General features: G+C 35.1%; 1 protein-coding gene across 1 annotated transcript in view; it reads left to right on the top strand.

Annotated features, from left to right (window-relative positions):
- GFPT1 (glutamine--fructose-6-phosphate transaminase 1) overlaps positions 1 to 8,275 on the top strand; it is a 50,897-nt gene extending 42,622 nt beyond the window's left edge. The window contains exons 15-19 of the mRNA XM_081155827.1: positions 4,119 to 4,233; positions 4,500 to 4,627; positions 5,017 to 5,184; positions 6,153 to 6,314; positions 6,959 to 8,275. Coding sequence (XP_081011953.1) covers positions 4,119 to 4,233; positions 4,500 to 4,627; positions 5,017 to 5,184; positions 6,153 to 6,314; positions 6,959 to 7,003 — 618 coding nt within the window. The 3' untranslated portion in view covers positions 7,004 to 8,275. The remainder of the gene's footprint in view (positions 1 to 4,118; positions 4,234 to 4,499; positions 4,628 to 5,016; positions 5,185 to 6,152; positions 6,315 to 6,958) is intronic.
- The last annotated feature ends 5,775 nt before the right edge of the window (positions 8,276 to 14,050 follow it).

Raw genomic sequence — 14,050 nt, 5'->3', positions numbered from 1 at the left:
TGATCCTGATCTCTGGGCCCCGTGATGGAGCTAGCACAAGAATCCTGTAATCTTGATTATGAATTCCCAACTTTGCCTGAAAAACTCTCAGGGTTAGAGAGATATTACTAACTTTCTCATAATATCAGACTATAGGCAATTTGATATATCTGTAGGAATTGATGGGTATAAATGTACAGATTCAGCAGTTTTTGTATGTTATTGCAGGTGTTTAGAATTTCACCACAGTACTCACTTTTGATGATTTTAAAAAGTAAACCAATATAGCTTTATTTTTGGCTGAATAAAAAGTAAAAACAAGTTTAAAAATTCAGAGTCAGCGTTTTCTTGGTGAATTCTTTCAAACCTTAGTAAATTAAAAATGTGAGGTATAACTTATTTTTCTCCTGATTGGTTTCCTGGTATTTATTGAGGAAATGAAAAACGGGAAATTGAAATTAAACTGTGATAGGAATGCAATAGAAAAATGTGTGCATGAAAGTTATTCTGTTTAATATTTGTACTTGAAAACCAGTGTTGAGATGTTTCAAGTCCAAGCAAAGAAACATTACTCTCTAGAATAACATTTTTAGTTATGGTATAGAGAAACTGGAATACTCATTATCTGATCAGTTTGGATAGGAAACAGTTTAGGTGTCCCAGGCGTCCAGGACACTGGGTCTCTCCTTCTGTCCTGATAGTATATTTTGCGACTAATTGGTTTATTGAAAAGTAGACTTCAGTAGGAAGAGGTAGACTGGGAGGGACTGGAATTTAGAATACAGATGTGCTCGTTAGACTGGAGGCAAAGAACTAACTGTAAATCCACTTCAGTGCTATGGGTGAAAAATGCCTGTGGAACTCCTAGGAGCTCAGGGACAGGTAGCTGTCTTTGGAGGAGTATCTGAGCAGCTGATAGCTGGGAGATCCAGTAAGAGGAAATAGGGAGTCTCACTTAATTATTGGGAAGGTAAGGAGCATTAGTGGACTGATTTTGTTATACAGGAGGCTCATTATCCACATTATGACAAGAAAATATTCACTAATGAAGTGATTCCTTATCCAGAGAGGAGTAACAGTCAGCATATAATCTATACACATACAAAAACACCAAAAATAAACTTCTTAAAGTTTAAGTTAGACATTATAGCTGACCACACCACAGCAATCCTAGTGATTTAATAATAAATGTGTGAGTAAAAACCTCAAATACCTGAAACAAAAACGTTCCTCTAAATAACTGTTGAGTTAAAAATGATATCAGAACTACTATTAAAAAAGGCTTAGCAAAAATAATGACAATGAACTATATGGGTAAAAATTTAGAGTGTGTGGCCAAATTGATAGAGATAAATTCATAGCATTAAGTACTTATCTTTAAAAAAATGAATTAAGCATTTAACTCAAAAACTAAGAAAAAGGAAACTCAATAAAGCAACGGAGTCAAATAACAGAGAAAAATGAATGCACTGCAAAACAGAAAGCTTCAGGACCTTCATCTTAGAGGGCCTTAGCTGTTCTTCTGGAATCTTCCTAGGATTTTATCTGTATTACTGTGAAGTAAAAAAGATGGCCTTAGAATCTTTTTCAACATGATGTTTCACTGTGACTGCAATGAGTTAGGATTGCCTCTCTGTGAAACATACTTGCTATCCTTGTTCTAAGAGTTCTATCCAGTTTAATAGGAAAATAATGGGAATGGAGGAAACAAAATTCTCCTTAGTTGCAGTTAATATGATTGGGTCCCTGTAGAGTTCAAGAATATGAAGTAGGAGACTTCCTAGTGTTTTATATAAAACATACACAAAAATATTTTCTCTATAAACTGATAGTAGCTCCTTAGAAAAGATATGGATGTGTGAGTTTGGAGGGGGATTCTCTTTTCAATAGCTATAACAATTACCTTAAAATAATTTTACCAAGAAATGTGTAAGGTGCTCCATAAATATTTGTTGAATATAGATAACTATATAAATTTATGAACTTTTAAATTCCTAACACAAATTGATGGAATACCATATTTCTGGATGGGAAGATTGTTTTGTAAAAAAATGACAGATCTGTGGGACAGAATCAATAGTCCTGCAACATAACGCTAGTATACCAAAGAAATGTCACAAACTAGTAGAAAAAGCGTGGGGTGAAATTGAAATGGAGGGAAAATTGGGTATTTACAAAAATAGAAAAATATAAGTTAACACCTTATACTAAAATAAATTTCAGATGGGCTAAAAAGGAAAATATAAAGAAAAAGCCAAATAAAATGGGACAATGAAAACAACAGAATTAGGAAAATTTAAAATACTTAACTGATGTTAGGATGGAAGGACTGTCTAAATTTAAAAGTTATTACAGAAAAGTTAAAATAAAACTTCTGTGTCAGTAAACATCATTATAAAAAGTTAAACCAAACTGGGAACAAGTATTTGAAACATAACAGTAAAAACCTTCTTATGACCAACTTAAAAAAAAAAAAAGCCTAAGTTAAAAATAAGTGAACAGTGAAGTCAATGCTTAAAAGAGAAAACATAAATGGCTAACAAACATGAATAAAAATCTTAATATTTTAGATTCAAGATATATATGGTAAAGTAGTAGTAAGAGTCCATTGTCCATCAGTCAATGGTAAAAATTTGTCAAAAGGATAATTCTTAATATTATAAAGAATGTGACAAAAGTCATATCCTACATTCACATACAGCTAATGGGAATAAAAATAGTCTTGACAGCAAGTTTTAAAATATTTACAAGTTTATAGGAAAAATCTTTTTTTGAACTAGCCCTAGCTGGTTTGGCTCAGTGGTTGAAGCATCGACCCTCATACTAAAGGTTCCTGGGTTCAATTCCAGCCAGGGGCTCATACCTTGGTTGCAAACTCTATCCCTAGTCAGGGCTGGTGCGGGAGGCAACCAATTGATGTGTCCCTTTCACTTCAATGCCTATCTATCTATCTCTCTCCCCCACTCTCTCTGAAACCAATGGAAAAAATATCCTCAGGTGAGGGTTAAAAAGAAAATCTTTTTGAACTAAGTCTTTTAGTTCAAGCTTTCATCAATAAAAAGTTTGTTTTTAGCCTATATGTCAGGCATTATGTTGAATGATTTATACTTGTCTCATTTAATTCTCATGATTTTCTTATAAGTATCGTGTACCTTTAACAGATGGGCCATCTGAGTCCTAAAGAGATGGAAAAGGCTGGTAAAGGTTATTACACACTAGTAAACAAGAAAGAAAGTATTCTGTCTTGGGAAAGTGTTTGTTATGTTAATTAAGAATAAAAGCAAGTTATAAAATTATACCTACTAATTAATTTTCTAAACAATATAAAAAGTGAAAACAGATTAGAAGGCAGTATTCACAAATGTTATTAATAGCATGTTATTAATGTAATTATTTCTATAGTAAGATTGAGGATTATTTTTATTTACTTATTTTGTTAATCCTCACCCGAGGATATTTTTTCCATGACTTTTTTTAGAGAGAGTGCAGGGGTGGGAGGGAGGTGGAGAGAGAGAGATAAACATCAACGTGGGAAGACACATCAATTGGTTGCCTCCCATACGTATCCCATGTGGGGCCGGGGATTGACCCTGCAATCCAGGTACCTGCCCTTGACCAGGAATCGAACTTGCGACCCTGCAGTGCACAGGCGGAGGCTCTAACCGCTGAGCCATGCTGGCTGGGGACTTATTTTTATTTACTTTTATACTTACTTTTATTTACTTTTAAAGTTGAACTTTAAAAAAATTTTAGTGAAACTTAAAAAAAAAAAAGGTGGGAATGAGGAATAGACAATAGGCTAAGGTGAAAATCAAAGACCAATTTTAAAAAACATTCAACCAAACCTGTGCAGGTATGTCAGGGAGATTCCTTCAAACCCTTGCTTTTGACCTATATCAAAACTTAATTTGATTACACATATGCAGATTCTCTCTCTACTCACTTCCCTCCCCCCCTCCCTCCCCCCCTCCCTTTTTTTCTCTGTAAAATTAGTAAAGATATCCTCGGGTGAGGATTAAAAAATAAATAAATAAAACGGGACAATATATGCTTATAAAACCAATGGGAATTTGTTTACATATTTTATAAATGAAAAATTCCAAGTTCTTAAAATGCAACTGCTTTTTTTGGTATTTCAGGCTTATACCAGCCAGTTTGTATCCCTTGTGATGTTTGCCCTTATGATGTGTGATGACAGGATCTCCATTCAGGAGAGACGAAAAGAGATCATGCTTGGACTGAAGCGGCTGCCTGGTACGAAGATGCTCTCATGCTACATACACTCTTGTTGTCTAAGGGAGTCAGTAATGGGTGAAATTCTCTTCTTATCTTTGAAGCTGTGGCTTGTAGCTGTTTTATCAAGAAATCTTTCTAACCTTTGTATTTAAAAATCCCTCACTGATATCACAAAGGAATAGAAACACTGGTCTTTGTCAGTTGCTACCAATATATTATTGTTTTTATATTGGTTCTGTTCATTGTCCTTTTTCATAGATGTTACTAATGTTACTTCTTGACAGATTTGATTAAGGAAGTACTGAGCATGGATGATGAAATTCAGAAACTGGCAACAGAACTTTATCATCAGAAGTCGGTTTTGATAATGGGCCGTGGCTATCATTATGCTACTTGTCTTGAAGGGGCACTGGTAAGCCTTCTCACTTACAATTTTACTCTATTGACTTGTGGACCTGGCACAAAATCATACTTTTAGTTTGAATGAAATAGGTGAAACTTTTACAAGTGTTTTTGTTTTTATGCATTCTGATTTGTTTGCCTTGAGAAGGTGTAACAATTGATAGTTCATGATAATCTAAAATCTTGAAAAAGTCCTTGTGGAGTTTTATAACTTCCAGTCACTTGTTGATGTTACAGAAACAATGATCTGTTAACCTGTTGGCTATATTTACAGATTGGTGGTCCTTTAATGCTTTTGGATAGACAGCAAGTTCAGACATCGAATGTTTTGTGTAATATTTACTTAGAAATAGGTTTTTGAAAAAGGGACTGAAGACTAATCTAGTTCTTTCTTATTAGAAAATCAAAGAAATCACTTACATGCACTCTGAAGGCATCCTTGCTGGTGAATTGAAACATGGCCCTCTGGCTTTGGTGGATAAGTTGATGCCTGTCATCATGATCATCATGAGAGATAATACTTATGCCAAGTGTCAGAATGCTTTTCAGCAGGTGATTGCTAGGCAGGTAAGTTGGGCTGCTGTGAGGACACCTTGGGGGCCTAAGAGTTGGGCCACTAAAGCTTATTTGAATTTTATGACATTTAAAGTGATAGACCGGGGCCCAATAGATAGCTTGCAAAAATATGTTTAGGTTTACATGTGAGGAATTTGAGATTCTCAAGAGTTTTGACAAGACCCAGCTCATAGATCTCAAAATAGGCAGAATCAAGACCAAAACCGAAATCTTGCTCTTCAAATCCTGTCCTCTTCAATTAGCTTATGCTGCTCCCTTTTAATTTAATATTCTTAAATGTATATTTTAGGAGGAACTAGATTTTCACCTTAAAACTATAGATGCTGTGCTTAGCTGAGTTTTCTTCATATCATTTGGCTTTATTTATAAATCCCAAAAGATAATCTCTACTCACAGTGTAGTTGTTATGAACTTGGGCTTTGAAGGCAGGCAAACCTAGATTCAAGTACAGATGGTCTCTAGCTTACAATGGTTTGACTCAAGATTTTTCGACTTTACGATGGTGTGAAAATAATATGCATAATAAATTACATGAGATATTCAATACTTTGTTTTAAAGTAGGCTTTGTGTTAGATGATTTTGTTCAACTGTAGGTTAATAAGTGTTCTGAGCATGTTAAAGGTAGGCTAGGTTAAGCTTTGATGTTTGGTAGGTTAGGTGTATTAAATGCATTTTTGGCTTATATTTTCAATTTATGATGGGGTTTATAAGTAGAGGAGCATCTGTATTGAGCCTGGTGTTTCTTAGTTGTGTGAGTTTAAATAAATGACTGACTCCTACAAAGCTTCCGTTTCCTTGACTGTGAGATCAATCTGACTTACCACATAGGATTGTGAGTTTAAATAAGTCTATGTTAGGTCACATGTGAATTGTTGAGTGCAAAATTTGCACATTCAAGTGAAGTACTGCAGCTCTTACTTTGCTTACCAGTAATTGTGTGTGTGGCTTTCTTTCCTAGGGACGTCCAGTGGTGATTTGTGATAAGGAAGATACCGAGACCATTAAGAACACAAAAAGAACAATTAAGGTCCCTCACACAGTGGACTGCTTGCAGGGCATTCTCAGCGTGATCCCCTTACAGTTGCTGGCTTTCCACCTTGCTGTGCTGAGAGGCTATGATGTAAGTGATGGAAGTCACGGACCACTGCAGAAATCTTGGGCTGGCTTTTTAGCCGAGTATATTCCGAAAGTATTTCTTCTAAATATTTAACAATAGCATTTGAGAAATCCATCAGATATATATCTGTCACCTGTTACATTTGTATGGCCCAATTTATATCTTACATCCTAACATTTTCTTACCATAGAATTTAAAGGGATCTTGGAGATTATTGCCACCGTTGGAGATTACCTTTTTGGGGAATCTCTACTTGTTTTTATTCTGTGTTTCCTAACTCTTTGTTTAGGACTATCACACACATTGCAGGACTTTTTTAATTTTTGGTCCCCCAGTCATTGTGACAACCAAAACATCCTGCTCTTACACTTTTACTGTCCCCTCAGAGGGCTGCCACCTCGATAGTGAACCACTAGAACTCTTTGTGTGCTGAACCTGGCTCCTTTAGAATTCTTTTTCCTAACTGATATCAAGCCTTTTAAAGATACATTTTGTGACTATATTTTCTAATCTGGTTCTTTGTAGTCTATAATAAAGATGGTTAGTAAACAAGTTTTCTATTTTTACAAACAAATAATTTGCTTATAGAACCCCCTGGCCCCCAACATCTGTATAATCTTTTTAATCTTGCTCTTTTTTTTTTGCAGGTTGATTTCCCCCGGAATCTTGCCAAATCTGTAACAGTAGAATAAGAAACATCTGAAACTCTGGGCGATTAAGCAACACAAGACACCTTTTGTATTTAAAATATCACTCCTTTAAGCTTTTTTTTTTTTTTTTAAGTAAATCCTTATTTATATATCAGTTATAATTGTTCTACTCAATTTGTGATTTTTGTGAAATTACCTCTTATTTTTCCAGAGGGGGAGTTTGAAAAATGGAATCTATATTCAAATCAGTATCAGAAACAGATTTAGCTCTCATTTTCTTTAAAAGATGCTGGGAGTTGGATTTCTGGACCCTCTACTTCAATCTGAGAGGATTGTGTGTTTTAAAAGTAATTGGCATTTGTTTTACCATGCAGCTGTTCATGCAGACCAGTGAAAGAGTAGTGCATTTATTTGGAGATCTAAAGCCAGTGGCAATTACTTGGACATTGGATTAGGTTTTGCTAAATTATATATAAAGATAAGATGCTATGATTTACTTTGAAATTTGTGTACTTAAAAACAGAAAACTTTTCTTGGTGGGATTTCTACTTAAGTTAGGTTAACCTTAGTGTCTTAAATTTGTTGTTTGTTATCAAGGTAGTTTAGGAAGCTAAATAGTGTAGTAGTGCGTTGGCTTTCTCCAGCCCTTAACAGAAAATATTTGTACAGTTTCATAGCACAAACTTTAAATTTGAGCTGCTTTGGACAACTGACAATATGATTTTAAATTTGAAGGTGGAATAGATATATGTTGTATATCCAACTGTTTTTTTGTTTCCTAAAAGTGTTTTTTATTTCCTTGTATCTGTAGTTTTTGTTTAATCACTCCTGAATGACATATTTTATCTTCATCTTTGAAATCACCACACAGAGTTGTTATCAAATGTCTCAAATTAAATCTGTATTGATAAATTCAAAATTCTCTTCAATTTTGTCCCAAAGAATTTCCTGCAGCTAATTTAACTTCCCTTCACTTCCTTGTATAAAACTAGTACCTTCCTGCGAATTCGGAAGCTCTTTGCAATTGAAAGATTTGCAAGTCTTTTGACTAATCATTTGACTCTATATGGTGGTCTAGGTTTAGAAAAAGTGATATGCTTTACACTGAAATTAATGAAGGATTCCATCAAATTTAGTATAGGCATACCTTGGGAATATTGCGGGTTTGGTTCCAGATCACCATAATAAAGCTAATATTGCAATAAACGAGTCATAATCTTTTTGCTGGTGGAGGGTCTTGCCTTCAGTTTGTAAAAAACACGACATCTGTGAAGCACAATAAAGTGAAGCACAATAAAGCGAGGATTGCCTATACCACTACCTAGGTATTTTTCTCTCTGGATTTTTTGTGTTCTACCCCTTAAATTTATTTAGGAATGAAGAAGATATAAATAAAATGATATTGAGGTGACTTTAGCTGGTTAGTGTCAGAAGTGGAACTTAACAATTAAGATTAAAATATTTAGATTACAAGTTTGATACTCAAAAAGTTGTAATTCCCTCATGGAGCTTTTTTGGCCAAATCTTCAGGGTTATAGCGCAGTGTGTTTATGTTTTGATCAACTCCTTCTCTTTCAAAAGTTTTCATTTTAAAATTGTGAAGGTAAGATATTTAGCATAATTATCTAAGCTTAGTCTTTTCCTTTTTCTGTTTGAACTTCTTGATGAGGTTAAGATTTTCTGACAGCTATTGCTGCAAGGGAAGCATAGAATCCTGCTTATGTAATTAGAGAAAGAATTGGCACATTTTGAGATAATTTGGGAAGGCTCTCATTGATGGAGACTAGAAGCCTGCTGGTTTTTAAAAATAGAATTACTGTTTGCATCATATGTATAGCTTCTATAGCTATATTTATCTATTTTAATTGTTTCTAAGATTATTTTGTGTAGGCCTGCTAGTTTTAATGTGTATATTGTGTCATTTCTTATGTTTGTTATATTAGCATTTTACACACATGATTTGTATGGGTTTGTAGCATTTCTTGATTTTAATATCTAGCCTATCAAATTCATCTTCTAAAGAGCAGTCACAGTTTCCAAGTTCTTGAGTCTAAAGAGCCAGAATTGAGAGATTCCCAACATAGACTTCACAGTGTTAAAAAGCAAAATTTAACCAGTAAATTTGAAGATCTAACTGGCTTTATTTAAGCAGTTACTGTATCAGGCAGCATCCCATCTAGCAGCTAGAAGGGTGTGCCCTGTAGCATTTCTTACAGATCTAAAGTTTGAGTCAACATTTTAAGTGAAACTAATATGTGAAATTAATCATTAGTTGTCACAGTCTGCACCCCCCCCCTTCTCCCTCTTCCTAACAGACACACTTCAAAATAGGGTAAGTTCTAAACCAAGTATCAGAAGCTAATAGTAAGGAAAAAGAGGTGATATTTTCCAAATATGGTTTCTCCTCCCTCCCTTCTTGTTTCCTACCCTATTTAATGTACTGATTTTTAAATTGTTTTATGAGTTATGAACACAAAAAGGACACTGTAGTGAGGCAAACCACTAGTAAGTGTGACTGCCCACTTAAAGCCAATGCAATGCGGGATAAGAAAATCTGATGTTCAAGAAAGATACTCTACAAGAGAAGTCCTTTGTGTAAAATGTCCTCTCTTGTAGTGCATGTAAAGTTTACATTCACTCACATACAGTGTAGAGTTCTTATCCCAGGTCATGAGCCCTTTTTAGGCTGGGCTCGTGTAGCGTTTAACACAGGGCCCAGGAAATGATTGTTACTGGGGAGTCAGTTTTCGGTCTTTCTTTAATCATCTATGCCATAGGAATACATGATAAGAGAGAAATTAATGTTAACTGATTTTAGTTTGTTATATCTAACTGTGCTGACAACCTATTATGGGCAAGTCACTGCCCTAGGAGCTGAAAAGTGCATCTTGTTTAAAGCAAAGCCCGTTTGTCTGCAGGTAGACTCATCACCAGTGAAGACTGGGGTTGTTGAAGGGGATGGGGTGAGAGAGTGGGTTGTTAAATGCGAGTGGATTTGTTTAATTCAACCATGGTCCAAGTTTTCGGGTGTGTCATGTTCATAGGAGGTGTGATAAGCTATTATCATAGGCTATAGACCCCTGTCTCTGCTGTACTCTAAGAAATAGCGCTCATTACATGCAAAGGGGAAAAACAAGCACCGGTACTACTCAGAGGGAACTGGCACAAGGTGATGTGCCCAAGGGGCTGTTGGGGAAGGGAGCTAATACAGATTTTCTTCAGTTTTTTTAGAAAATTGTTTCTGAGATGGTATCGTCTTCTTTTTAATACAGGTCCCTTGGCCTGAATCAATTGTGCAGATGGGAGGAAAGGAACCTTTTTTTTAGTTTCTTGGCAATGTACCTTTGACACTTATGTTCTATTAACTCTTCAGGGGAGGGAAAAACAGCTGAAAAGTTTAACAAACATTTTTAAAGTTTTAATCTTCATCCAAGGATATTTTTTCCATTGATTATTTTAGAGAGAGTGGAGGTGAAGGGGGCATGGGAGATAGAAGCATTGATGCAAGGGAGAGACATCAATCGGTTGCCTCCCCGCCCTGGGATTAGGCCTGCAACCGACATATGTGCCTTTGACTGGGAATCGAACCTGTGACCCTTGGATCCATGCGCTGATGCTCTAACCACTGAGCAAAACCAGGGCTTTAACAAACATTTTTTTGATTTTGGAGAGAGGAAAAGAGAGGGGGAGAGAGAAACATCAATGATGAGAGAGTCATTGATCGAGCCCGCAACCCGGGCATGTGCCCTGACCGGGAATCAAACCCCTATCGCCTGGATCCCAGGTTGACACTCAACCGCTGAGCCACACCCGGCCAGGCCATAACAAACATTTTAAGAAGTCCTTTGAGGTCAGTTCTTTTTTTCTTTCTCTCTCTTTTTTTTTTTTTTAGTTAGAATATACTCTAACGATAAAAGGGAAACATTAATGTTAACTAAGGAACGATACAACTTAAGTAATTTTTACAAAAAAGCACATTGTCATTGAAAAGTTTATTGAAAAAATTAATAGTTTTCTTTGAATTTGTGAAGGCCAAAGAAATTGAAGGGAATGGTAGGTAAAGAAAAATACTGTAGTCTTATATCCACATATTTTGTAGATTTTTTTTGTACCAGAGTACCAGATAGACTGTTTTATCCATGAAAGCATATTTCAGATTGCTTACTTTGTTTTTCATGCTAGAATCAAGTTTAGAAGTTTTAACCCTTAAATCAGTTTTCTCCCACAATATTTAAAGGTTGATAATATATCGGTATTTCCTTAGCTTCATTAATTAAACACATCTTCAGATCTGTGACATGACAACCAATAGGACTGATATTAGGTTCCAGCCAATAATACCCAGGGTTAAAATAAAAATCATAGTTAATTAGCAAGATGGTAAAGTTATAGCATATTAACTTGTAGGTCTATAATAGGCTGATATCAGTGTTAGGGAAGCTACCATAAATAATGGCGAGTGAGAACATTTTAGAAAATTCTTTCTTACTATACTAGTTTTCAGAATGAATATAGAAATGATCCTGTTAGCTTTTTAGATGTTCTACGCTTGAAATTTTTTGAAGTAAAACTTTGTTATTTGTATTTCTTAAGAGCTGGGCATTTTAGAATTGTTCTTGTTTTGTTTATAGTTTTCTGTTCTTTAAAATGAATGTTTAGTTAACTGAGGCAATTGGTCATTTTTTCCTCATGCCTTGTAAGTCCAGTGATTCTAATCCTGAACTGTGAATAAATTACCAAAGTTTTCTGAGAGTTGCATTTTGAAGCAATTTGCCAATATTTGAAATACATACATGTTTGTAATTGTGTCAAAGATTGTATTGTACTAAGAATATAGTGAATGTTTAGTTTTTAGTAAACATTTCTGATGTTAAAAGTTTATTCATTATTGTTGCTTTTAAAGAGAAGAAATGATTGTATTTAATATAATCAAAAGCTGCATGTCTCCACTCCAACCTCTGTTCTAGAAAGGATTAAACAAGGGTATGCTCTTATGATGTCATACTGCATGCATGTACTTTCTCAAATGTTAAAAAAAGTTTTTCAATAATGTGTTGCTTCTAGCACATTTCCAGGGTACACAGTGATCAATAACTGATATTTAAGGTGGGTGAGTAGTAAGATAGCATGTACAGTTGACTTTTGAACAACAGGAGTTTGAACTGAATGGGTCCATTTATATGCAGGTTCTTTTCCAATAGATACTGTAAATGTGTTTTCCTTATGATTGTCTTCATAACATTTTCTTTTCCCTAGTTTCCTTTATTGTAATAATACAGAATATAATACATAAAACATACAAAACTTGTGTTAATCAGCTTTATGTTAGCAGTAAGTCTTCTCTGGTCAACAGTAGGTATTAGTAGTTAAATTTGGGAGGGAATCATATGTGGATTTTTGACTGGGGTGGGGGGTATTAGCACTCCTAACCCCCATGTTGTTACAAGGGTCAACTGTACTCCAAATTTAAAGTTTCTGTAGATCTGGCAATTTGTTAATTATAGAACAAAGATTCCTTTTACGGGATCCTTTTATAAACAGCAAGCTAGAATCTCTGTCCTTAGTGCTCACAGCACTGGCTGTGTTTTGCAGGAGGCCGAGTTATACCAGGGTGGTTTGAATGAATAGATGTGCTGTTTTGCCTGCCCAGAGAATTGAGCCCAGACTCTTGTCTCTTTCACTCTGTGTTGCTCTGCAGCAAAGCCTAGAGCTGCAACCCAGCAGGGATCATTTTCTCCACAGGCCACATTTTTTACATAAAACTCAGCTTTACTCTTAGTGAATAATTTTCTTTAAATTCTTCTCAATTGACTATCAGTAAGCTGTGTGCTTATTAAAGACCAAGAAACAATTTCCCTAAGAGTTAAGAGGCCACTTTTCATTGGAGTGGCATTTAGGGGAACAATTTTTTTTCATGTTTTTTGGATGAGTGAAAAAAGTCCTTGTTAAGTTTCATTAATCCAAAGGTAAATAGCTTTGCCTCACTTTAAAAATGATGTAGGAACTTTATTAGCTTAGCAAGTATCCTGGAGCTGTAGGTCATTTAACTAGACCTCTTCTTAGGAAATATATAAGTAATGAGATAAATTCATTTTCTCTTTTTGGTTAGCATGTATGCAAGAGATTTTTCCAAGATTGAGAAGACATATTTGTGAATTTCATATTAACATGATTCATTGACTCCCATTCCAAGGCTCACTTATATATTTTCCCATAGAGGATGCTGTTATGTAGCTATACTTTTTATATTTCAAGAGGTTTTAAAATAGAAGTATGGATGTGTAATTAAAAAATATGGAATTGAAAATGGAGCTTGTAAGCGATGGGAGAAATGCTCTATGGATAGAATTACAGTTATTTCCTTTCCATTCATTTATCAGTTTGCCTGTCTATATGTTTATATAAAATTAAAAAGACTTTATACTTGTTAGGATGAAGGCAATTGGCATGTTTCCATATGCTTTTAATTTCTGCAATATAACGAGTGATTTAAAAGCATCCAACAATTCAAACACCAGAGCCACCAAAAAAGGGGCATCATGGAACTCACAGACACTGCACATCCTGGGGATCGTTAGGGGTCAATTTTTGTCTCTGTCACTCAGCTTTGTATGTTTAAAATGGAGATAAATATGGTGAGGGCTTAGAAGGAAAATTGCCAGAATTTTCGAAAGTGTGTAATATAAGTAAATACTCATTGAGAATTCTAGATCCATTATACTTAAAGGGCCAGTGACCCCTTGTTTCTTTACTACATTCTTAATTTGTGAAATCCAAAGGCTTATGTCCATTAATTTTAGGTTGTCATTCAACATCCAAGCTGCAAAGGTCTAGTTGTATCACTATAGATTGTTTCTGCCAACAGCCCTTTTCAGGTGACACTGCTGTCCTCAGTGTTGCCATGGCTGTTTCGCTATGGCAAGTTCAGTGTGAGATGCACTCATTAGGAAGTTTTGTCTTAAATAATGCCCCGAATGGGATGGAAAACATCTGAGACAATGAAGGTTTTTAGTTTCTGGGCAGGTAAAATTGCATTAAATTCATGTTTTTCTGTTAGACTTGAATATATCTAGCCAGTTTGATTTATGG

The sequence above is a fragment of the Miniopterus schreibersii genome, assembly GCF_964146895.1.
Source record: "Miniopterus schreibersii genome assembly, chromosome: 13".
NCBI lineage: Eukaryota > Metazoa > Chordata > Mammalia > Chiroptera > Miniopteridae > Miniopterus > Miniopterus schreibersii.
The sequence above is the reverse complement of the archived record's forward strand: the minus strand, read 5'-3'. Positions and strand labels throughout refer to the sequence as shown.